Here is a 27166-nt window from a genome sequence, read left to right as displayed (position 1 = left end):
CAGGATTGATTTTTAAAAAGCAGCAAAGGAAAACATCAAACTTATGTATGACTCAACATTAAGATTTATATTGTCATTTAGGGGTCCCTTTATTGTGACTAGAAGCTTGTTAATGGTAATACTTGGTCACAGATATCATAACTGTTGATCCTCTAAGGTCTTTCTGTTCATCTCCACCCAAGGGTCCCAGGCCTTTCACAGATACTCCATTTGTTGATGAATTTGATCTGAGGGCCTCTTAGGGGAAGGGAGTGGGGAAGAATATTTTCTTGAGCTGACTCACTTGCAGGGCCCTGAAATATGGTTCCATGGGTGTTGGGTTTGCAGTTTGAGGAGTAAATCAGTAATGATTATTTTCCATTCAAGTTACAGTTTGTACCATATGGTCAAAGCTGGACCCTCACCCTAAATGACCCATGTATTTGTGTAAAATGCATGTGTAAAGGAATTAGTGGGGTTTATTGCTTACTTTTACCTGTCTTAGAAAAATCAGTGTCTGGTGTGCTAGAACAATTTTGTTTTTGAGAAGTATCCATTTGATGATAATGGATGTAGAATTCTGTAATGCCAACTATGACTTTTCCTCCTAATAGCTGTGTCATCCTTGTAATTGTGCCAACTTTTGCTAAACATTAACATGAATGCAAAAAAAAGAACAAAAACTGGAATTGTGTCTATAAAAACCAATTTTAAGCCCTGCTGGTCAAAATTCAGTCACAAATAGTGTCACACTATCAACTAAAAAGATCCAAATACATGAAAACAATCTTATGTGCTGTTTCTGGATTCATGTGTTTTCTAGTTGGCACTTAATTTGCCTTATTTGTAAGAGAGAGGGTCGCTGACCCATATTACAGGTGACATGTACCAGTTCTCCCCCATCCCTCAAGCAAAGTCACAGGGCTAAAGGTCAAAGGAAATCAACTAGATTAATTTGCCACTACTGTTTTCTAGTCTAAAACCTGCACGTGAGATAAAATAAAATAAAATAAATCTGTGCATGAGCCCATGTGTTATATTCTAGTTTTTCACTGCATTTGTCATGACTTGCAACATGGTATAGAAATGCAGGGGTTGTGACTGCAGCCTTTTCATTCAAAAGGTGAGCTAAACTTTCCTATACAACCAATCCCTCTGATGTTGAATTAATTTCTCACCATCAATTTCACTAATTGTCCACGTGGGCACACAATTTTCTTTTTTACCACCCAAGATTATTACTGTGTAAACATGTAAAAAACTAATAAAATTGATGGCAGAACATTTCAGGAAATGAGGAAATAAAACAGTCATACTCAAAGTAAACAAAAACAAAACAACAACAGCAACAACACAAGTTTTCCACAGCCCAATCTTATTTTATTGCTAAAATAGATTATTCTGTTCAGGAACATGCCTGGCATTAGTAAAGACTCTCCCTGACTGAGAATAGAGATGCATTGTCATGTGCCACCTACTGGGTTGATAGAAAATGACAGGCATAAGTGGATGCGAAAAGAAATGACAAAACCAGGAGACAGCGGTGGTTGGCTGTCAAGCCAGGCTTCAGAGAGGTTTCCTACTATATAGAGGAGTTCTAGAGACTATATGTGTAAAAAACAATAAAGGGGAGACCATGGCCACAACTAAATGATGCCTGGCCATGCATACATGGGCAGGTGGTAGTGGTTATATTGCAAGTAGTCAAGGATGCTCTTCTCCACCAGCTTCTTGTAGATGGTTTCCTGGAAAACTCTTTTGAGGTATTTCCTGGGCTTCTCCTTCAGGTTAATTTCCTCATCTTCTATCTGGCGGGCCAACTGTTCTATGGAAGGGAGTTTTTCCTCCTGGCAAACACAACAAGGAAGCCAGATACAGAAATTACTTGCACTTAGCCCCACCATAAGAGGGCAGTTTCACTAAAATGAAAAACATAGTGGTCAGTTCCCCAAGGATGGTTAAATTTGTCCTAGTTTTTAATATTTTTAATTGTGGCAAAATATACATGACAAAATTTACCACTTTACTTATTTTTAAATGTACATTTTAGTGGCATTAAGGACATTCACATTTTTGTGCAACCATCACCAACATCCATCTCCAGAACTTTCATATCCTCCCAGACTGAAATTCTGTCCCCATTAAACACCAACTCCCCATTCTCCCTCATCCCAATTCCTGGCAACCACCATTCTACTTTGTCTCTATGAATCTGACTACTCTAGGCACCTTATATAAGTGGAATCATACAGTATTTGTCTTTTTGTTATTAGCTTACTTCATTTAGCATGATATTCTCAGGGCTCACCAAGCATAGTGATTTTAAGATCTCAATTTTCAGATAAAAATTATCTGTAATTATGATTATTTTAAAAATAAGAAAAGCAATTAAATATTTTTACATAAAAATTTCTAGATGGTTTACTTTACTTGGTTAGAATTCCTAAGAAATCGGATTTTAAAAGCTTAGAATACATTCTTAATAAAGTCAAATTTCATTGATATCTCTAAAGATAGGGCTCAGGGAGAATAAAGTTACATGAGGTTGAGAATCAGATGGCGTGCAACTCCCTAATATAGTAATCATTTTTGCCAACATTTATTCTAGAAATATTCAAGCCTAGAGCAAGTTGACAGAATTGTACAACTTAGTACTTGTACACACATCACTTGGATTCTATAGTTAATGTTGTACCATATTTGCTTCATCTGCCCATGTATCTATCTATAGGAAGATTGTTATAAAAAGTACTTCACTAAGGTTTGAACTGTATGGTTTGTGAACACCACGATAATTGAAAATTACCCTAAAGAAAGAGTCACAGGGACTTTGAAGTTATATTTATTTGAACTTCCAATAATTCTTTTTATTTTGAACAGAAAAAAGTGGTAACTTGCATAGTTCTACTGGATCATTAACTTATTAATAGTAAGAACTTACAGATATAAAAAATAATATTCAAACTACATGGGGGCATAGGGAAATTACCACTTGGTTATTTAAGTGAGACACTCCTCAGTGTCAGAGATTAAGTACACATCCATTAGAAGAACAGTCACTGAAGTCTAGGACTTCAAATCAGCCCAACAAAGATAGTGAGAGAGAAAAAGGCAACTGATGCCCAGAACTAAATACTAGAGGTGCTTAATAATTTGATTGCCACCAGCATGTCCCCAAGGATATATTCTACAATTTATATGAGTTTGTTCTCATTTCCCTTAATTTTCAGGAGAATTGTGTCAAACGAAAGCAATAAACACACATTGATGTTCCCCACAATAATTATTGAAGATTTGGGGCTCCTTATACTGTTTTGACATTGGGATAAATAGTGTAAAGTCACAAAATAGAACTTCTAAGTTTACCTAAGACAAATACTTCTCTAGATTGTAAACAACTTTTTGTGCATTTTCTTCTTATAGTGTGACCCCTCTCAGTGTGACCATCTCCCCTCTCAAAGTGCTCATCTATGACCAACCCTCTTCACAATGCCATATAAAATACACAGTTCTTTGTATTTGGGTCTTTCATTTAACATAATGTTTTGATGTTCATCCACTTTGTAGAATGTATCAGTGCTTCATTACTTTCTATGGCAGCATAATATTACATTATGTGGATAGACCACGTTATCCATTGATGGACACTTGGGCTATTTATTCTGAATAATGCTGCTATGAACATTCATGTACTATTATTCACTTGGATGCTTGTTTTTCAATTCTTTGGTTATATATACCTAGGAGTGCAATGGCTATGTCATATAGTAACTTTGCATATAAGATTTTAAGGAACCATCAACCCATTTGCCACAGAAGCTACACAATTTTACATTCCCATCAGCAATGTGTGAGGGTTCCTATTTTTCTACATTCTTGCTAATACTTGCTGCTATTATTATTATTATTATTATTATTATTATTATTATTATTATTATTTACTAGAGCCAGCCTCATGGGTGTGATGTGATATTTCATTGCGGTTCTGCTTTGCATTTTCTTAATGATTAATGATGTTAACATCTTTTCATGTGAATGAGTTTACTTCTGAACTCTATTTCATTGATCTCTCTATCTATCTTTATGTAAGTACCATGCTGTCTTGGTAACTATTCTTTTGTAGTGTTTTCAAATTTTACAGAGTATGTCCTTTGACTTTTTTTATAAAATTAGACAAATTATGATTGCTCCTTTTTAAAGATTTTATTTATTTATTTTTAGAGAGGGAAGGGAGGGAGAAAGAGAGAGAAAGAGAAACATCAATGTGCGGTTGCTGGGGGTCATGGCCTGCAACCCAGGCAGGTACCCTGACTGGGAATCGAACCTGCGACACTTTGGTTCACAGCCCACGCTCAATCCACTGAGCTACGTCAGCCAGGGCTCCTTTGACTTTTTTTAAAATCCAAAATTGTTTTGGAAACTTGGACTCCCTTGCATTTCCACATGAACTGTAGGATTAGCTTTTCCTTCTACAAAAAAAATGCCATTGGGGTTTTGATAGGATTGCATTGAATCTATAGATTGTTTTGGATAGTATTGTTATCTCAACAAATTAATCTTCAAATCCATGAACACAGAAGTCTTTCCATTTGTTTAGGTCTTCTTCAGTTTCTTTCAGAAATGTTTTGTAGTTTTCAGTGTGCCAATCTTACATCTCCTTGGTGAAATTTATGCCCATGTATTTTAAAATTCTTGATGCTATTGTAAGTGGAATTGCTTTTTAATTTCATTTTTAGATTATTCATTGCTAATATAGATAACTGATTATCATGTGGTCGTGTATCCCAGAATATGTGGACTTAATTTATTAGCTCTAATGTTATTTTGTGCATTATGTAGGATTTTCTATATGTAAGATCTTATCATTGGAAAATAGAGATAGTTTTGCTTCTGCCTTTCCAATGCGGAGGTCTTTTTTTTTTTTCTTTTTCCTGCCTAATTGCTCTGGCTAGAACTTTCAGTACAATGTCAAATGTGGTGAAAGCAGGCATCCTTGTTTTGTTCCAAATTACAGAGGTAAAGCTTTCACTCTTTCATCATTAAATGTGATGTTAGCTGTGGGTTTTTCATACATACACTTTATTAGGTTGGGGCAGTTCCCTTCTATTTTTAGTTTTTTTCAGTGTTTTTTTTTACCACCATAAAAGCATGTTTGATTTAGTCAAATGCTTTTTCTCCATCAATTGAGATGGTAGCATTACCCCCCTTTATTATAATCATGACTAATTTTCATATGTTGAACCAGCCTTACATTCTTGGGGTAATTCTCACTTGATCATGGTGTATAATCCTTTTAATATGCTGCTGGTTTAGTTTGCTAGTATTCATTTAAAGATTTTTGCATCTAAATCCATAGGGGATATTGTTCTGTAGTTTTTTTCTTCTGATATGGCTTTGGTATCAGGGTAATGATGACACCACAGAATGAACTAGGAAGTGCTCCTTTCTCTTTTATCTTTTTTAGGAGGAGTTTGAGGAAGATTGGTGTTAATTCTTTAAATATGTGGTAGAATTCACCAGTGAAGACGTCTGGTCTTAGGCTTTTCTTTGCTGAGAGGTTTTTGATTACTAATTCAAAACAACCTTCACTTGTTACAGGTTTCTTGAGATTTCCTATTTCTTGTGGGGTCAGTTTTTATAGTTGTGTGTTTCTAGGAAAATTGTCCATTTCATCTTGGTTATCTAATTGTTTGGCATACAGTTGTTCATAATATTCTCTTATAATCCTTTTTTACTTCTGTAGTCAGTGGTAATGTCCTCATTTTTATTTCTGATTTTAGTAATTTATCTTTTTTCCTAGTCAGTCTGGTTAAAGGTTTGTTAATTTTGTTTATTTTTTCAAAGAACCAGCTTTTGTGTTCATCAATCTTTCTCTGTCATTTTTCTACTTCCTATATCCCTTATCTTCACTAAAATTTATATAATTTCTTTCCTCTGTTAGCACTGGGTTTTCTTTGGCTTCTTTTTTTCTATCTCCTTAAGATATAAAATTAGGTTATTGATTTGAGATCTTTCCTTTCCTTTTTTAAAATGTAGGCATTTACATCTATGAATTTTCCTCTGAAAGCTGATTTTGATGCATCCCATATATTTTGGTGTATTGTGTTTTAATCTCCATTTGCCTCTGTTTTAATATCCCATTAGATAACTTCTTTGATCAAAGAAGTTGCTTAAGAATCTGTTAATTTCCAAAAATTTGTGATTTTTTTCTATTGTTATTTCCCAATTTCACTTCATTGTGTTTAGATAATATATTTTGTATGATTTAAATATTTAAAATTTATTGACAATTACTTTGTGGCCTAAAATATGGCCTATCTTAGAGAATGATATGTGTACACTTGAGAAGAATGTGCATTCTGCTATTATTGTTGGGTAGAGTGTTCTGTATGCATGTGTTGGTTCTAGTTCATTTATAGTACTGTTCAAGTCTTTTATTTCCTTACTGATATTCTGATTATTCTATACATTATTAAAAGTGATATATTGAAGTTTCCAGCTATCATTTCAGAATAATTTCTTCTTTCAATTCTGTCAACTTTTGCTTCATATATCTTGGGGTTCTGCTCTTAGGTATAATATGTTTATAATTGTTATATATTTCCTGAAGGATTTTGAGGGGTAATTTTCACTCCACAATATTTCACTTTGGTGAATGACTCTTTGGCTTCAATCATAGCTAACTGCAGTACCAGTGGATTTCCTCTCTTAACATCCACAAACAGATTTGAGATGTCTTAAATAATGAGCTGCTTTTTAAAATAAATGACATATAGATTTAAGGTAACTTATAACAGTCATAGACAATATTTTTTATTCCTTTCTCCTCATGTGGAAAAGGAGGAAAATTGATATGCTAAGCTTTAGTATATTATAGTTAATGGATTTTAATTTCTGAATTTCCATGAAAACAAGGTAGAAACTGAGATGAAATGGGTTACATCAACTCAGTACTAGAGAAGAAGAATTACTATTATTCTTTAGTAAAGGATACACTCTCTATTTTCCTAATATCAGACTCTTAATATGAAATTTCTGCATGTGTTTATATGATTGCCATTTCCACTGTCAGCCTGTCTCCACCATAACTGTCACCACCACTGTTACTTGTGGTGACTGGCAGTTACTGAGAGCCATTCTTCTGTGTCAGATACTTGCACACATCCCATTCTTTACCCCTTCCATAGCTCTCTGAGGTGGGAACAGCAAGTCCCTGTTCTATGGGAATCTGAGCTAGAGGCAGACACCACTGCATGCACCACCTCTTCTGGATTCTGGAAATCTAAAAAACCCACAGGAATTGTTAGGGAGCCCTTAGTGTCTCTTCCACAAATGTCCGTGGCTACTTATGATCTACTGAAAGAGCCTGCTGTCCACATTGTTCATTTATGGGAAACTGAACCAGAGCAAATGTCTGTTCACTGGTAAAGGTTGACAGTTCTCAGTGAGTGCCATGAAAAGTGAGTTACTGGGTTTGACAGTTTATTTGGAAAAGTGAAGGAAAAGCTTCCTTTTCTTAGCTTGACACCTGAAACCCTTTGGCCTTGTGGAAAATGTTAACAGAGAGCTCAGATCTGGGCTTTAGAGGATATGGGAAACAGAGTTTTGATGGGGTAACTAGAAAATTAATGAATCTTTACTATGAGGCAGACATGAGCTGTAGAGTATATTTTGAGAGGCAGCAGGGTATCCGAGTCATTAAACAGAGTTCAGTGAACACCAGGCTTTCAATTGGGACTCATATTTCAACTGGACCTGACTTCCTTACAGCCTCAGGATGAAGTGCAGGGAACTGTCTGACCTATAGTCATAGTCCCCTCTACTTCTCTCATGTACATTTACCTGCCAGCTTTCTACCTATGTACACCCCGACAGCAACTGAGTTTGATTTAAATTTTAAACCTATTTTTCTCAATCTGAATCTACTTCAGATTAATAAAATTGTTTCCGTTTCCTAGCTTGAATCCCAGCAATAAAACAGAAAAGCAGGGGTTGGGAGGAGTGCACAATGAAGAGAAAATACCAAGCCACATAGTTGGGTTCCATGTGGCTCACTGCCTGTGTTCCTGTCTTTGGAGTGAAAGATCTTTGAGTTTGAAGCTTGCTGGCTACTGACTAGCTGTGCAAACGATGGGCAGGTCACTTAAAGTCTTTCAGCTTCAGCTTTCTCATTGGTAAGGGACAGATGATAACAGTCCCTCTGCCCACCTGGGTTGGTTCTTGTTATGATGACAACAGAAATGCAGGACTTGCCCATATAAACAGAAAAATGAGGTGGAAGGTCAGTTGTGCTTCAGCTGGTGTCTGAGTGAAGCAAGGGGCAGTCTTTGAGGATATTTGACCACTAATTAAGCACAGATGTTAACTTTACCCAACTCTGGTAAGCACTCTAGTGTTGAAAGAAATAATTTAAAGTTTCACAAATATTTTACTATTTACATTGCAGAGTCGAATTTCTTGCTGAACACGGAGCCTTTGGGATGTGTAGCCTAACTTACAGTTAATTCTGTACTGCTTTGAGACAGAAGTTTTGGTTACAAAAGAAGTGTGTTCAGACATCTGATGACTTCTCTTTACATGTTGAAACAGTACATGCACACAAATGTTTGCAAATAGCTGGTCATAAACTAAAGGAATGCAATCTTCATTCTTGAGGACAAGCAGATATAATTCATGTCCAGCATTCATCAACACTGTTAGCTGATACTGAAAATACAATTATTTTTGTAAAGGAAAAAGAAATTTGCCCTTTGTAAAAGGATTTAAATAATCCACTCTCCCTGAATATCACCATCCATGTTTACATACTCTGTAGTTTGTTTATATGAGGTATAGTTAGTTTGAAAAGTAAAACCATAAAGTGGGAATTCAGGGGAAAGTCTAAATTATCAACAACTATAAACTGTTTATAATTTCCAAGGAATAACCCACATATCCATTAATCACTCTTACCTCCTTAGAGGTTAAGATTTGGCGTAACTCTTTCCTGAGATCAATAAAACGATCATGAAAGAGGGCAATACACCAGGGCTCCGTGAAGAAGCTAGTGAGGAAAGAAAAGATTCAGTTAGCTGGAAACCCTCTCATTACCACTAATAAAGTATTTACCTGCTTTTTTTCTGTTATAAATTATAGTCCTGGCCCCACTGCAATCATTTGCTCATAAAATGCTTCGTGGAATAGCCTGGCCAATCAATTTTTTAAATGGATGTTCCTGATGTAAGGCCAGGTTCCATAATTACATTTAAAGTGGTTTAATTCAGAGCTAGGGCAAGACCCAGTGAAGAATCCTGATTTTATCAGCATTTAAAAGCCTGAAGACCTGTAAAGAACGGTGTCTCCATTATCTGCCCTCGTTTGAGAAAAACATATTGCAGGATTAACTGAACTGCTGCATAAACAAATTAAATTTGGGTAGACAATAACACAAATGTTGTTCATAATTAGGATTTCTGGATTAATAATGACCAGAAAAACAGTCCATCTCCATGTTGCAACATAGTCTTTGTGCAATTGTACTGATGCTCAATTTAATCTCTTTTTGGAGAGCAGCTCTTTTAGTGTTTATATTTGCTAATTTTTCACTGAAAACTGTTCAAATAAATGCTTTCTTTCATGGAGGGTAATATGGCCATGCTTTATTTACAGATGATTGGTGAAGACTGGGTGCATTTTTGGAATAACCAAGAACACTTATTTATTTATGGAATAACCAAGAACAGTTATTAAACTTGTACTTTATTTAATGCTAGTGTCTTAGAACAGGACACTTCACTTCTTCAGGAGACACATAGATTACACGGGCTTCACTCTTGCTGTATGTGAGCCTGTCGTTTCTATTACTGTTAAAGGATGTTATGTATGTGCACAGGGGAAGAAAACCTGGTGCCCATGCAGATGGGCACCTTCTGTTTTCCAAGGCTTTACGTTAATTCTTGGGAGAGGAGCTAATGAGTCTCAGGGACTACTGAGGCATTGAAAGAGAAGTCTAATGACAAAAGGCTGTGCTATGATCAGCATGGATTCAGGTATATCAATTATCATCTATTCACTTAACCAGAACATGACCCAATTTCATGCTTAATTATCTACTTTGTTGTTCAGGTCATATATTCATATGACTATTAATTCTACTAATATTTACTTCACCTTCATTATATGCTCAACACTGTTCTGGGCCCTGGGGAAACAGCAGGGACCAAATCAAACAAACATCCCTTATATTCAAGCAACAAATAGGCAAATATGTAGAATGTTAGAGAATGAGAATGATTAGGAGAAAACATAAATCAGGAGAGGGCAGGAGGAAGCCAAAAAAAGGTTAAGTCACCTAAGACAGGGCTTAGTGAGTAAATACCTGAGGGAAAAGAGTGAACCAGGTGGAGATTGGGATAAGAGGCTTCTGGAGAGAGGAAATAGTAGGTGCAAGGATGTGCTCAGACCACTTGGGGAGGTGGGATGGATATAAACAAAGGGGGAGTGGTAAGAGATGAGCTCAGGAAAGTGATGGGAAGGAAGGATGCTCCTAGAGGCACACATATAGTCAGGTCTGTTGTGTAATCATTCCATGGCTGTCTAGCTCAGCATTTGCCTGCAACAGCCATCCTTTGCCTGTTCATGAAATGAAGAATAAGAGAATGAATTGATGAATGCAACTGCACTGTTTATACTCTATATACTTGGCCTTGGTTGGTTTTTCATTGATACAGAATAAAACTGTGCCAAATAAATAGGTGACAAAACTCTACAAAATGCCCTATGATTGGAAATTCATTGGAATAGTAGGAAAGCTGTGTGTGAAACTAGGGTTTAAGGATGGTGTTTCTGAACCCTATAGCATGGAAGGCTGAGGGCTCCTAATGGAAATAGAGAACTGCTCACTTCTAGAGTTACTCCAGACCACTGAATTCTGAATGGATGCAGTCAAATCAATGGGAGTCCTAGTTATAGGGTTCTTGGCCTCTACAAACCCTTGCCAACATCCAACATCTAATTCCTGGAGTAAAGACATTGGTGTAGGGGTGGCTGCCTCAGGAGGCACCAACTCAGTAGGGTGATGTTTTGACCCATTTCAGACAATAGTTTCCTAGACCAAATTATCAATAATACCTGAAGTCCAGACACTTAAGCACAACTTTGCCAGAATGGTCCCTAACTCATAGGTCTAAAGAGCTTCTAGAGAAGCTTCAGGGAACTGTGGGTGTGCAAATCCTGAAACTATCATAATTCCTACACTAGAAACCAATGTGCCCTTTTAAATTTGTTGCCATCCTTCCTCAGTTACTGAGATTCCCCACTGAGTGGTTCCATATACCAGTAGGAGTTCCCACCCTCTTTTTTTGGTGATCAAGAGCCACATCCTTCTAGTTGGCATAAGTTCTGTCTCTCTGCTTTCCTCATCCAGCCCAACTCTGTTGCAACAATCCAGGTGCTGTTCAGGTGGTTTTTCTGCCTATTGCCTTCAGAACTCTCACCTCATTGTCTGCTTCAATGAGGGCATTCTTGGGAAACCCCCGCTTCCCTTAGAGTCACAATGCTGCCCACCCAAGGCTCTGGCCTGTTATCCACTGCCCACATTTGCATAGCCTCCATTCACAAAGCCAAACACAGATGGCTAGAGAAATAGGTGGCCCTTAATCCTCTGAAAATATCAATATAACTACCCAGCAAGTCTGCACAGTGCTTGGGGGAGGAGAGGGGATGAGGAATTTGGAGGTACTGCAAATTCTGTCTTTGGCTGGCTTTGAAACTCTCCATGGCCTCTTACACCTGTATCCAGAAGAAATGGCATCGTGGCCTTTGACAATCCCTATTCTCATCACATGATGTTGAATGGCTTGCTCAGTGGCCTAGCGGACCTAAAATTGTGTTCCTTTCCCACTCCCTACCACTGCCTCCTGTGGAAAATCATTTTGGGATCCTTGTCACAATTTCTATAGCCAAATGCTACCAATAATTTTGGAATTTGTCAGCAGCAGCCATTTTTTAAATTTCTAAAATAGAAAGACGGTTGTAGAGCTCTATTTGGATTTTTCTTTTTTGTCTCTCAAGAAAGAACTCTTGGGTTCTAATTAAAAAAAGAGTGATAATGAAATAATACTCTTGAAACCAAACCAACACCTGGACTTCTGAAGGCTTGTTTTCAACTTTATTGCAGTTTCAGTGGTGGTTCCCTAGAGACAATTTCATAGGCTAGAGAAATGATAGATGATAGTACTCTCACACCTGGGAGAGCTGGTGCACCACCAAGAGGGGCTTTTAGGTTACTGCCCCACCTGGAGAGCAGCTTCTGCACATCTGTCTGCTACATCAAATTACTCACAGACTGCCCCATGGATCAAGTTAAATATATATAAAGTGAAGTAGCTGCTAAAAATTTTTTTAAAAAAAGTGAAGTAGTTGCTATTGTAGGGTGGCTGTTAGATGTAAAGTGTGGGTACAGGTGACAAGGAATTGTTTTTTTCTGATAAAGAAAAAAAATTATACCCAAAACCCACCTAATGAAGAATCATAATGCAAGGTCCTTCTCCAGTACTTACAGAAACTGGTTATTTTGTTAGTAACTTTTATTTTTATTTTATTGATTATGCTATTAGAGTTGTCCCAATTTTTTGTCCCTTTTATACCTCCCCACCCTGTACCCCATTCCCTTCAGAATCCCCCCACATCTTCATTCATGTCCATAGGTCTTACATATAAGGTCTTTGGCTTCTCCATCTCATACTATTCTTAACTTCCCCCTGTCTGTTTTGTACCACCAATTATGCTTCTTATTCCTTGTATCTTTTCTCCCATTCTCCCCCTTCTGCTTCTGCACTGATAATCCTCCATGTTATCTCCAGTTCTGTGATTCTGTTCCTGTTCTAGTTGTTTGCTTAGGTTTTGGTTTTGATTTTTAGGTTTAGCTGTTGATAGTTGTGAGTTTGTTGTCATTTTACTGTTCATAGTCTTGATCTTCTTTTTCTTAGATAAGTCCCTTTAACATTTCATATAATTAGGGCTTGGTGATGATGAACTCTTTTAACTTGACCTTATCTGAAAAGCACTTTATCTGCCCTTCCATTCCAAATGATAGCTTTGCTGGATAGAGTAATCTTGGATGGAGATCCTTGCCTTTCATGATTTTGAATACTTCTTTCCAGCCCCTTCTTGCCTGTAAAGTTTCTTTTGAGAAATCAGCTGAGAGTCTTATGGGAAGTCCTTTGTAGGTAACTGTTTCCTTTTCTCTTGCTGCTTTTAAGATTATCTCCTTATCTTTAATCTTGGGCAACTTAATTATGATGTGTCTTGGTGTGTTTCTTCTTGGATCCAACTTCTATGGGACTCTCTGAGCTTCCTGGACATGTACATCAATTTTCATCAGATTGGGGAAGTTTTCTTTCATTATTTTTTCAAATAAGTTTTCAATTTCTTGCTCTTCCTCTTTTCCTTCTGGCACCCTTATGATTTGGATGTTGTAACATTTAAAATTGTCCCAGAAATTCCTAAGCCTCTCTTCATTTAAAAAAAAAAATCTTGTTTCTTCATTCTGTTCCAGTTGAATGTTTATTTCTTCCTTTTGTTCCAAATCATTGATCTTAATCCAAGTTTCCTTCCCTTTACTGTTGGTTCCCTGAATATTTTTCTTTATTTCACTTTGCATAGCTTTCACTTCTTTCTTTATTTTGTGGCCATCCTCAATCATTTCTGTGAGCATCCTGATTACCAATGTTTTGAACTCTGCTATCTGATAGGTTGGCTATCTCCTCATCACTTAGTTCTTTTTCTGGAGTTTTGATCTTTTCTTTCATTTGGGACATATTTCTTCATCTTAACATAGCTGTTTTGTTGTAGAGGGTGGAGGTTTATGTATTTACTAGGGTGGGGCAACTCACTTTGCTGGGTTGTGGTGCTGTTGCTGTATATGGGGGAGAGGTCAGAGAAGGAACAATATCACTTGCTTGGCTCTCACCCTGCTTTTACTCACTTCCCTCGGCTACTCACAGCAAATTGCATCCTTCTGGTGCTGATTCCTAAGTGGGTGGGCTTGTGTACATTCTAGAACCCCATGGGCCTTTCCAGAGGGGTCTCCTGTGAGAATGGCAGTTTCTCTCACCATCACAATCCCCACAGATTTTTACAGCCAGAGGTTTTGAGGCTTTATTCCTCCATGCTGGAACCCGGGGTTGTGTGGTCTGTCTCACTCCCTAGTTGTTTTTCCCAGTTTATCTGCAGGTGAATGTGGAACCATTTGATCTGTAAGCTGCCACCTCACTCCACATCCTCTCTGTCCCAGCTGCTCACCTCTGCCCCTCCTACTAGTCTGGATGAATGTTCTTTCTTTAATTCCTTGGTTCTTGGGTTTCCATACAGTTTGACTATAGTTCTGGCAGTTCTGTTTTTATCTTTACATTGGTTGTTATTCTTCTTTTGGTTCTGTGAGGAAGTGAAGTGTATATATCTATGCCCTGATCTTGGCCTGAAACTCAGTAGTAATTTTTAAAGGGCTCACCAAATGACCTCAGAGTGGTCACTGTGATAAGGCTGCCCTTGCCAGTCTGTTGCCTTTGGCCATTCACCAATCACAGATCCCAAGTAGCTTGGCTTCTGTCCATAATTCACTTTCATGCTCTTTGAGACCTTGTTTGCTTCTGGAAAATTAACTTTTAAAAAAAATTATTAGTTTTATTTTCAAGAGCAGTAAAGATTTCCCACATGCTTCCCGTTTCCCTCAGTTTCCCAATACCTTGCATTAGTGCAGCATGTTTGTTATAATTCATGAACTAATATCAATACATTATTCTTAAATATAGTCTGAAGTTTACACTGGGATTCATTTGTTGTGTTGCATATTCTCTGGTGTTAGACAAATACATCATGTTATGTACCCACCACTACAGGATCATACAGAAGAGTTTCACTGCCTTAAAAATCCTCTGTGCCTCCCTTCTTCCCTCTAAACCCTTGGAAAATTAACATTTTAGGAAATTGACTTTTATTAGAGAAAAAGTGCTGTATAACAATTTTATGAAATCTTTTAATAACCCTATGGTTTTCTTAGTATTTTTCTCAGAATTGGAGTGGTATTCTCCCACCACAGAACACTATGCCTCTCAAACTTGCCAGCAGCCCCTGAGATCAACAACTAAGTGGCTTGAAACTGGTTTTCTAAAGTGCTGGATTTGGGGATTAGTTTAGGATGAAAGATATCTGAGTTTCTATTTTCTATAATGTGTAGGAGACTATGGTTTTAGCAAACATTTAAAAATGTAGGCATTATAATTTACTTGCTAAAAATCCCTGTGCTTTAGTTACCAAACCAAACACACGCATGAAGCTGGGGTGAGGTTTGTTCACTGGGAATTTCAGAACCAAATTCATTCTTGGTAAGGAGGAAGCTGCATCTGGAGTGTTTCAGTTGGCAAACCATAATCAGACAGCACCTCCCAGGTGGGTGAGGCATCCCAACACCAGGGCAGTGAGGACCAGCTCCTTCTAGCATGAACCAATGTATTTTATTCAGCAGTAGGCAAATTTAATCTCATTATTAAAAAGAAAGAAATGGGTTTGCGTTATATTTCTTTTTCAGTTCTGCATGAAACAGACAACACCAGTCTTGATGGCAGGTGGCACCCTGCTGAGCATTTCCTATCCTGGCCACTTCAGCTAGTTAGGAAGTGGAATTCTGGAAAGCAATGGTCAACTTCCTTTCTATACTAGTTATGGGTTGCAGACACCCCTCTTCCTCACTGGGTCTGGGACTGGGGTGCTCTAGGCTGGAGGTAGCTGACTGGGGCAGCCTTGGGGCCCACACTCAGAATCCATTTGTAGCTCAGACTTCTCCCCACTTCAGATCTGCATGCACCCTGACTGCCTGCTACTCCCTTTGCTGCCTCCCACTGTGGAGAGTCTAGGAGTCTCACCCCTCATATCCCTCAAAATACCTTGCCCCCTGACCTGGCTGCAGTCTCTGCAGCCAAGAGGACCCTATTCCAAGTTTTCATCTTCCTCAGTGTTCAAGTTGAACACAAACCTCCTCCTTGAAGACAACTCCTGGCTGAGGGCTTCCATTCACTTTCTCTGCCTCATTTTCACTGCATGGGGCATTTCTGTCCTTGCAGGAGAGTTAACATGGTGCACATCTTGTTCTCTTACACTGTGCACTCTGGATCCCCATAGCATACAGCACTAGGCTGGTCCTCTTGACACTGAAGGAGCAGGTGGGGCCCATGCTCCTGAAGAGATCTGTAGGTGAGTGCAGAGGCCAGACTCAGCTGCTCTCCTTCCAGTCCACAGAGAGCTTTAGCACCAGCTGTAGTGACCCAGCTTAGGGTGGGTGAGAGGTGTTTAGAGTGGGAAGGACTCCTGTATTCTTCCTCTAAAGCATCCTAGCAACAAGGCAGCCTTCATTATTAAAATAAGAAAAAATTTGAATTTAACCAAAATTCATTTTGGAATTGATTACAACATTGAGTTGAATTAGATGATCTCCTTTTGATATAAGGATATTAGAAAGAAGTTTTATTTAAAGAAAATTTTTATCTATAGTTTTTTGTTTCCCCTCCCCCTCAAACTTAATGACTTGTGTGTTTTGGTTTCTTTCCTTCTCCATAGAAAGAAGAGGAACATCTGAAGTCCTTGCCAATGCCAGAGGCTTGTCTGCATTAGTGGCAGCAAGTGCTATGAACGATTAACATTAGGGAGGAGCTTTCAGAACATGTATATTTCCATGAATACTGTAAATTTTTTAAAAACTAGAAAATATTAACTTCTTTCCCAATTAATATTCAAAAAGGGAAGACTAACCACTGCCACTAAGTAACGCATATAGCTGATCACCTAGAAAACTTTAGGGGAGAATGCCAGGCAAGAACACAGCAACAATGGGATTTCTAAGTGGCCGTGTAGATTTGAATGTTAACATCACAAAAATCATTTCTGTGCAAGCTGTGAGAAAAAGTTTACCCAAATTCTCCAGGGCCCAAACAGAAGACATTATGGTCTCTGTTCATTTTGTCAATGGTCAGCCTTATTTATTTGGGAAGACTTAAATTCTCCACCACTTTTTCAATAATATACCTTTCTTAAAAGCCCCAGGAGACGTTGACTCATGGAACTGAATTAACCATTTCTGATCGATATGGTCCAATCATTAAGCAATTGATCAGACTTCTCCAGAGCTCACCCTCATTTGGTCATTCAGCCTATTTTATTGACAAAATCATACAGTCTAGGAGGGGATCTGGTAACTAACTTAGCCATTGGTCATTCTGAGGCTGAGCAAAAGAAATTGATAAGACACACTGAAAGAAGCCACATTCATTGGCCTCAGAAAAAAAGAGTACAGTATAAGGGAAAAGAAAAGTGGGTAAAGGGTGTTGTTCTTTCAAATACTGGATTTTAACTCCAAGGCCATGGCCCTCTGATGGGTCAGTAGGAAAGGAGAGTTGCATGAATAAGGCTGCATCCCCCAGTATTCAAACAGTTCAACTGGAAATTGCTAAACTACTCCACTATTAGAAAAAAGGAGGTGGGTGGATAGAGAAGAGAAACATCTTTCTCCAAGATCTTTTTGTTTTAAATGAAAGCATTCTAGTTTTCTCCTGGTGTGATAGAAGTCCAGTTTTTGCTTTTAGGATCCCCAGCTGCCACTCACACCTGCACAGAGGTTTGCTAGAGTGGAATCTCCCCTAAGAGTTGTCTCTTCTCCTGGTGGGGACTGCAGGCCATCTGGATGGCCCACAGGTTTTCCTCTGAGAATGAAGTTCTCACTGTATATGCCCATCTTGTACTAACAGTTTCTTAGATTCACAGCAGAGGATGACAATTCTCCTATAATGCCCAATTGTAGATTATGCTTAATGAGGAGTCTCAACCTTATGGTACCATGGGCTGAAGGTTGGCTGCTATGACTTGTCTCTCCCATTTACATTCTGATACACAGAAGGCAGGAAGTGACAAACATTATGGTATGTTGTCAAGAGGGCAGGTATGACCAACATATGTGTTTGCCTTGGCTTGAGTAACATTTGGAAATTGGATTTCTGTCCTTTCTTTAAAAGACCACATTTGGCAATACTGAGTCTTCATTTTTGTGTGACAGCAATAAACTCAATTGATGCCTCCTGTGGTTCATCACTGTCATCTCCCAGACTAGACAGGCCACAGTGGACATCTGAGTGTGCCAAGCCCAGTTAAAGGACTTGGGTGACACAGAGGCAGGTTTAATAAACATGTCTTCTGCAGCCACCTGCCCCATATCCCCTTCTTCTTCTGGTATGTGTGTTATGAACCCATATGTTATGTTCTATATTCCTTTCTCCTTCCATCCAACCACCTGTCCATTTATTCATCCCTTCCTCCATCCTAATAGGTTTAGTGAGGCATCACAAAACCCTGTTTTTTTTTTAATTCTCAAGGCCTATTTTCCTTTGGTTCTCTGTTCTCTGCTGTTCAGTCTACCCCTCAAGGAGTACTCTTTCCTTTCCCTTTGTGTTTCCATAAGAACTTTTCTCTCTTTTCTTTTCTCTGTCCTAGGTGTCTTCCATAGCTTCTGACTTCAGTGGCAAAATGGCAAAAAAGGGGAAGACCTAGGAGGCCATTCTCTGCCATTAAATCATTATGTGCCAGATACTTTAACAGCATGGAGGGAAACACCCCAAAAGTGCACACATGAAGGGTAGAGGTGTTAGAAAAACTTAAGCCAGCACAGCAACAAAAGGCTGCAAAGGGTATACTTCGGCAAGGCTGAAGGCAAAAGCATGACTCAGAGGGAATGAAATTGTGGTCCAGTTGACCTCAGTTCTTTGTCCTTTGTGTCATTGCATTGCTAAGCCCTCTTTTCTTGTGCTCATGTTTGTCAAACCTCAGTTACCTTGGGAATCCATCAATTTTTGCAAGGATTACGCTTTGATTACTTCAGGAATTTTCTTCTGATTAATTTGGTGTTTTTTTTAAATGGAAATAATTTCTTTTGTCTTGTCCTAAGCAATAATATATGTGAAATCACAGATTTGATGAGCTTGTTATATTTTTTCTTATTCTTATTGAAATTATGCCATAATTAAATAAGATGTGTGGCTCTACAGCCTAAGGAATCTTGCATACTACCTGGTGGATGCTTACTACACTCTAGAACACATTTTTTTTACTGAATTGTGTGCTTTATTTTTTAAATTTATTTTTTAATTGCTTTATTGTTGTTCAAGTACAGTTGTCTGCATTTACCCCCCACCCCACCACTCTCCCCCAACCCCAGCCATCCCCACCTCCCTCCCATGATTCTATCCCCCCTTGGTTTTGTCCATGAGTCCTTTACAGTTGTTCCTGAAAACCCCTCCCTATTTTCCCCCCATTATCCCCTCCCACCTCCCCTCTGGTTACTACCAGATTGTTCTTAATTTCAATGCCTCTGGTTACATTTTGCTTGCTTGCTTGTTTTGTTGATTAGGTTCCACTTAAAGGTAGATCACATGGTATTTGTCTTTCACCACCTGGCTTATTTCACTTAGCATAATGCTCTCCAGTTCCATCCATGCTGTCACAAAGAGTAGGAGCCCCTTCTTTCTTTCTGCTGCGTAGTATTCCATTGTGTAAATGTATCACAGGTTTTTGATCCATTCATTTACTGATGGGCACTTAGGGTGCTTCCAGAACTTGGCAATTGTAAATTGTGCTGCTATGAACATTGGGGTGCAACATTTTTTAAATTTATTGATTTGAGAAAGAAAGAGAGAGAGAAAGAACCATCAATTTGTTGTTCCACTTATTTATGCATTCATTGATTGATTCTTGCATGTGCTCTGACTGGGGATTGAATCCGCAACCTTGGCACATGGGAACTATGCTCTAACCAACTGAGCTATCTGACCAGAGCTAAGGAGTCATTTTTCCTTTGATGCTGGAGCTGCTGTTGTATTCATCTGGAGGCACAAATCCATAGGCACCATGCTAAAGAATTTCTGTGCACTATCTCACTTCATCCTAATTCCAAGTCTCTAAAATGGGACTGGCTAGCTCAATTTACAGATGAGGAGACAGATTCAGAAAAATTAAATGACTTGCCCAAGGTTACATAACAAGTGGGTTTTTAAAAAGTATTTTATTTATTTATTTTTAGAAACATCAATGTGTGGGTTGCCTCCCCTGCAACCCCTACTGGGGACCTGGCCCACAACTCAGGCATGTGCTCTGACTGGGAATTGAACTGGTGACCCTTTGGTTCACAAGTCAGTACTCAATCCACTGAATCATACCAGCTAGGGCTGAACTAAATTCTTAATCATAATTTTGTGTGACCTGAAAGTTCATGCTCTAGTAACTCCACAACCAAATCTCACTTCCTTATGCTCATTCCTTAGCCTTTCTAGCAACTTTCTGAATCACACCAGATTCTTTGGTATCCTTTGCATTAGCTAAGATTAGGTTTGATTGCTGTTACAGAAAATTTCAAAATAAAAGTGTCTTTTAAAAGGCATAGGTATAGTTTTCTTTCATATAAAGGAAGTCCAGGAGTGGTGTCCAGGATCAGCATGGTGGTTCCACCGACATCAGATCACAGTACTATTCATAGGGCCTTTAGCCTCATGGTGCAAAATGGCTGCTGAGCTTTAGTCATCACATGAATGTCTTGGATGGAGAAAGGGAAAAAGAGAGCCCTTCCTCTCTCTTTTAGGGAGAATTCCTAGAAGTCCCATACAACACTTTATTTATATCTTACTGGTCAAAGGTTGATCACATGGCTTCCTTGGCTGCAGGGGAGGCTGGGAATCATTGCATTTATTTTCAGTACAATGTAACATCCTATAAGTCATGATTCTGTTTCTGAAGAGGAGAGAATGAATGTGGTTTCTACTATGATGCCCAATAGACTGTATAGCATCTACTTTTTACAAGAATCTTTTCTTAAAGTTAAATTTACAAAATTGGGAGAATGTATTTAGTTGAAGTTAGCAGAACTTAATGTCTATCATTTTAGATTCAAACCTGTCCCCAAACTAGACATTCTGGGGAAAAACCCACACAAATACTTTTCATATGGGACAGCCACCTCAAAGCCTCGGTGTCCTTGGACTCCTACACTGGCCTGAGCTGATTTAAACACAGAAGATAACAAGGAGCAATTTATGTTCACACTGTAAGGTTATATTTTGGTCATTTTATTCTGAAAGGAAGTGTATTTGTGCATTTCAATACAATTTTCAAAAATGAGAATAAGAACCAGTAAGTATTTCCAGTTAACCCTAGGTTTGTTTGAAAATGAAATTAAATGCTTCTGGGACAATGGAATCTACTCGATGATGCCACATGTTAGTTCAGCAGATGCAGCCCTGTGACATGCTGTGACAAAGCAACCTTGAAGACTGAAATGGAAGTTTAATTATAAATATTTCCTGTCTACCTTGAATTGGCCAGAATCTCTATCTACTCAAGTTATTGCTTTAAGGCAGATCAAGAAAGATGAATGATTTACAAAGCAGAACTACCTAGTTATTTGATAAACATTTGTAATTGCCACCTGCTAAGAGCTAGATGACAGAAAAACAAGTATCCTCTGAATAAAATGCGGCTATAGTTTTGTTGTCACAATCTAGAAGTGGCCTAAACAGACAATGGATGTTTGCTGCTCACTGGCACGAAAACAAAACTTTTAATCTCTGGCAGAAGTCAGCCATCTTCTGAATGGCTTGAAAACAGCCTCTCTCTTGCTGTTGGTCAGCCCACAGATTTACAGAGGCAGCCTCTGTCCAGTTACCCTGGTGTACCAGGAACCTGGAAGCTTACACTGCTTAGAGCCAGGTGTTGCCCCACCCCTACCACCTGCCCCAGCACTGGGAGGAGCCCTGTTCTGCCACAGTGATGCCAGAGACACTCCTGGAACAGTTTTCTCTGCAGAAAAGGGGGCTGTATGCTGGAGACCACCAGGATGGGCCTGTTTATTTGTCTGTGAGCTGGACACACCCAGAACTGTCTCTGGAGGGAGACCCCCAGCAGTGCCCAGGCTTTGGCATCATCACCCTGAAGTGGGGAGGCTGTGCTCTCTCTAAGCACAAGCTTTTTTCAGGCTCACTGTGTCTGTGAGGACTCAGAATCCCAGACCACAGTTGTCCTGATTTGGTGTCAGCACCCAGCTCATGCTGGGGATGGAGCACAGACTGCCTCCCCACACTGCCACCAGCATTCTGGATTTCAGAAACACTATTCTTAGAGAATCATCTGTCTTCTGTGCATTTGTTTTTCTGAATCTTAGGCACAGCCCAGGAAAAAACTGTGCTTCACCTTAGAAAACAGAATACATTTATCTTATGAACCTTACAGATCTAGCCAATGATAAAATTATCCTCCTTGCTTTGACCTTGAAGGAACTCAAAGACAACTGTGTGAATTTACTAAATAAAGACTTGTGTTTGAACACATGGTCTCTCCACCTCAGCTCAGTTCAGCTTCATGTTGCTGTCCTTCCTTAATTTCCTTTTTATTGATGACTTTTTATTTTTTTCTAGCACTGCCACTTGTTAGGTTATGTAATCTTGAGCTAGTTAGCTTCAACCACTGTCAGACTCCATCTTCAGAGCTGTAGAATGGGGATAAGGATGGTTCTTACCTCAGAGTTACTCCCAGCATGCGAAGAGACTGTCCAGGAACAAGGTTTGGCATGAGGGAAGGGCTCAATTTGTATTATGTTATTATTAATATTATTGTTATTCTTGATTTTCTCAATTATCCTACTGTATATACTTGCATAAGCTGCCTCAATTTCTTTCTGGTATGAATTAGAGACTAAATATATTATTAAACACTTTTTGTTTGCCTTTTAAATCAAAACTTTCTTTGGTATAACTGCAATTTTTCCTCCTCAGGAACTGCTTTTCCTACATTCTACGATGTCTATGTAAACCAATTTAGCTGCAGTTTTATAGCAGCAATTAATTTTAGCTGCAATAAAAGTATGAGAGACTGCATAACAAGCCTTCATGGAGTTGTCGTGCACTAAAGAGTTATGTGGAAATCAATAAAAATTACATAGGAATAGTTAAATTGAAAGTGTCAATGAAGTTCTTCCACTTGCTTATTTCGTCTAGTGAGGCAATTACACCAATCGGTTGGCTCACTCTGGCATAGGAACCCGCAGAGGCGGAGGTGTGTGAACACCTCTTGGGCCTGGCTTGACTTCCCGCCTGGCTTGCCAGAGCAAACCAGTCTTCCTATGGAAAGAGTGTAATTTTTATATCCTCAAGAGCTGTGTATCTATGTAAGTTTAGCAATTAAAGCACAGTCACAACAACATCCACCAAGCCCTAGGCGGCCCCTTACAGTGACGCCTGGACCCTGTGTGGGAGCACAGGGTTGAGTCTGCTCATGTATCTGCGCTTTTATTTCATCTGCGGTATTTCCTTGCACATTGCTGGCTTATTAGGGGCTACATTAATTGAATTTGTACGATAAATCTAGAGCCCTGGAAGTTGTCCAGCTATTTACATTGATTTGTTATATAAATTCAGGTCTTAGAATGAAGCGAGTTGGCATTTAATTTTGTAGATAAAGGTAAGCTCTTCAGCTTCCCTTCCTGTGTCCCTCTCCTCTTATTCTGCGTTTCTCTTCATAGAAAGCACAGCCATTTTTCTTTAATTAGGCTGCCAGAGCACTGGCTAGCATTAGGCCACTCAGCCACTCAGCCATGCTCGCAGCCATGGCCATTTCCTATCCATTTTCTGAAGGAAAAGAAAAAAGTGTCTCTATATATACACATTAAAACCCCTCAAATCCAGGGGGAGGGGGACAAAGGAACCAGGTGTGATCATCTTTTATGAGACCGAGGCCACAAGAACTAGTAAACCCCAGAAAGCAAGATATTTTGCTGCTTCATTATTCCTCTGGTGAAATTAAGTGCTCTTTACACTTTGGAAGAGTGTTTAGTAGAAATATCATTTACTTGTACAGAATACATTCAGCATGTTTAACATGTTTATTTACAATAATTAACCAATAAATGAAACAATTCTGTTTCATAATAGGCTTTTCTAATGTGCTTTTTGCTTTTTTACTGACCTTTGGCAGATAAAATAACAAACTACAAACTGTTCTTTCACTTTCTTTGTCACTTTTATGTTTTCAGGTTTGTAGTTTCCAAAAATCAAGTATTAAAATTCAACCAACATATTTCTAGGTCTTAATTCCCAAAAACACAATAATGAGGATAATAGAGTATAACCCATGGAATAGTATAAGAATTTGTAAGTCCACATTGCTACAGATAAGTGAATAAATAAATAAATGAAAAAGAGGGGACAACTCTTCCTCATAGTCAAAAATTAAGTAATAAATGTAGCATGAATGATAGAGTTAGAAAATCACCCTTTGGCAAACAGCACAATAACAATTGTTTCAGGCAAGAACTGTTTATGGATGCTAAAATTAGTGAAAAAAGAATGATGAAAAGTAGGATATTTACATAGTCTCAAAATATCACTAATTGATTGAAGGTAAAAGTAGTGCATTTCCAGTAGAGAAACCTAAAGTCTCTACTCTAACCAAGTGACCACATTAACACCACTAGTCAAAGGACAAATTTACACCATGTACCTCCTAATATCATGCACTGAGAGGAACACAACAGCATTCCTGTGGTTCCTGCCAAGAAGATATAACCTGAAATGAGTAGTAAGGAAACATCAGACAAACCCAAACTGGTAGACATTCCATAACATAACTGGCCTGTATTTTTCACAAGTGAAAGCTCATGAAAGTAGAGGCTGAGGAAGGATTCCAGTCTAGAGATGATTAAGGAAACAATACAAATAACTGCAATGTCGGATCTTAGATGGATTTTGAACCAGAACATGGGACATCAGCGGGACAATTACCAAAATGTGAATACAAATTTGTATAGTGTCATTTTAAGATTTTAACAATTATACTATGGCTGTGCAAGAATGTTATTATTTTTAGGAACTACTATTGAACTATTTAAGGATGCCATTTCCTTTTTTAAAAAGTATATTTCATTGATTATACTATTACAGTTGTCCCAATTTTTTCTCTCCTTTAATACCCCTCCACCCTGCACCCCCACACCCTCCAGCATTCCCACATCCATTTAGTTCATGTCCATTTATATATATATATAAATAAATTCTTCAGCTTCTCCGCTTCCTGTATTATTCTTAACCTCCCCCTATCTATTTTGTACCTACCATTTATAGTTCTTATTCCCTGTACTTTCCCCCCCATTCGCCCCATCTCTCTTCCCACTGATAATCCTCCCTGTGACCTCCATTTTTTAAATTCTGTTCCTGTTCTAGTTGTTTGCTTAGTTTTTGTTTTTTAGGTTCAGTTGTTGATAGTTGTGAGTTTGTTGTCATTTTATTGTTCATAGTCTTGATCTTCTTTTTCTTAGATAAGTCTCTCTAACATTTTATATAAGAAGGGCTTAGTGATGATGAACTCCTTTAACTTGACCTTATCTAGGAAGCACTTTATCTGCCCTTCCATTCTAAATGACAGCTTTGCTGGGTAGAGTACTCTTGGATGTAGGTCCTCGTCTTTCATGATTTTGAATACTTTTTTCCAGTCCCTTCTTGCTTGCAAAGTTTCTTTTGAGAAATCAGCTGAGAGTCTTATGGGCACTCCTTTGTAGGAAACTGTCTCCTTTTGTCTTGCTGCTTTTAAGATTCTCTCCTTATCTTTAATCTTGGACAACTTAATTATGATGTGTCTTGGTGTGTTTCTTCTTGGATCCAACTTCTATGGGACTCTCTGAGTTTCCTGGGCTTGCATGTCTATTTCCTTTGCCAGATTGTGAAGTTTTCCTTCATTATTTTTTCAAATAAGTTTTCAATTTCTTGATCTCCCTCTTCTACTTCTGGCACCTCTGTAATTCAGATGCTGGAATTTTTAAAGTTGTCCCAGAGGTTCCTAACCCTCTCCTCATTTTTTGAATTCTTGCTTCTTCATTTTGCTTCAGTTGAATATTTATCTCTTCCTTTTGTTCCAAATCATTCATTTGAGTCCTGGTTTTCTTCCCATCACTGTTGGTTCCTCATATATTTTCTTTCATTTCACTTTATATAGCCTTCATTTCTTCATTCATTTAGTGACTGAACTCAATCATTTCTGTGAGCATCCTGATTACCAGTGTTTTGAACTCTGCCTCTGGTAGGTTGTTTATCTTCTCGTTGCTTAGTTGTTTTTCTGGAGTTTTGATCTGTTTTTTCATTTTGGGCATATTTCTTTGTCTTGTCACACCTGTTACATTGTAAGGGGTGGAGCCTTAGGTATTCACCAGGGTGGGGCAACCCATTTACTGCTTTGTGGTGCACTGTATGTTGGGGAGGAGTCAGAGAGGGAACAATGCCGCTTGCTTGTCTCTTGCCCCACTTTCTGTCACTTCCCTTGCTTCCCACAAGTGGATTGTGCCATTTCAAGTGCTGATTCCCAGGTGGATGGGTTCGTGTATGTCCTAGGACCCTGTGGGTCTCTCCAGTGGAGTCTCCTGTGAGGCTGAGAGTTTCTCTCATCCCCACAACCCCTACAGGTTTTCAGGGCTAGAGGTTTTGAGGTTTTAGTTTCCTACACTGGAACCTTGGGTTGCGCAGTTTTTCTTGTTTCCCAGTTGTTCTTCCTGGCTTATCCATACCCAAATATGGCAAATCCCTACCACTTGCTGCAGCCTTGCCTGCCTGGTCAACTGCCTTGCTTCATGTCCTTTCTGCCACAGCTGCCTGTCTCTTCTCCTTCTACCAGTCTGCATGAATGTTTCTTCTTTAATTTTTTGTTGTTGGACTTCTATGCAGTTTGATTTTCTGGTAGTTCTGGTTGTATTTTGTTTATAAATTGGTTGTTATCCTTTTGGTTGTGTGAGGAAGTGAAGCATTTCTATCTACACCTTCATCTTGGCTTCCCCTTCCCCTTAGTCACATCTAGCTCATTTCTGCAATTTACTTAAACATTTTTTTTTGTTTATCTATTTTAGAGAGGGAAAGGGAGAGAGAAAGAGGAGAGAAACATCAATGTGTGGTTGCCTCCCTTGTGCCCCCCCACCAAATGGGGGATCCAGCCTGCAACCCAGGCATGTGCCCTGACTAAGAATTAAACCAGAGATCCCTTGATTCACAGGCCAGCACTCAATCCACTGAGCCACACCAGCCAGGGCTCTGTAATTTACTTTTAAACATTAGGAAAATGTTATGTTCTTTCTGTTCACAAAGTA

The 27166-nt window shown here is 38.7% G+C and overlaps 1 protein-coding gene across 1 annotated transcript in view; it reads right to left on the bottom strand.

The window, feature by feature from the left end:
- Positions 1-1470: 1470 nt before the first annotated feature.
- The window catches only part of CFAP61 (cilia and flagella associated protein 61), a 418587-nt gene continuing 392891 nt past the window's right edge, over positions 1471-27166 (bottom strand). The window contains exons 26-27 of the mRNA XM_045833360.1: positions 8932-9022; positions 1471-1826 (exon numbers count right to left, since the gene is read on the bottom strand). Coding sequence (XP_045689316.1) covers positions 1626-1826; positions 8932-9022 — 292 coding nt within the window. The 3' untranslated portion in view covers positions 1471-1625. The remainder of the gene's footprint in view (positions 1827-8931; positions 9023-27166) is intronic.

The sequence above is a fragment of the Phyllostomus hastatus genome, unplaced genomic scaffold (genome assembly GCF_019186645.2).
Source record: "Phyllostomus hastatus isolate PE091 unplaced genomic scaffold, TTU_PhHast_1.1 phas_contig_17, whole genome shotgun sequence".
Classification (NCBI taxonomy): domain Eukaryota; kingdom Metazoa; phylum Chordata; class Mammalia; order Chiroptera; family Phyllostomidae; genus Phyllostomus; species Phyllostomus hastatus.
The sequence above is the reverse complement of the archived record's forward strand: the minus strand, read 5'-3'. Positions and strand labels throughout refer to the sequence as shown.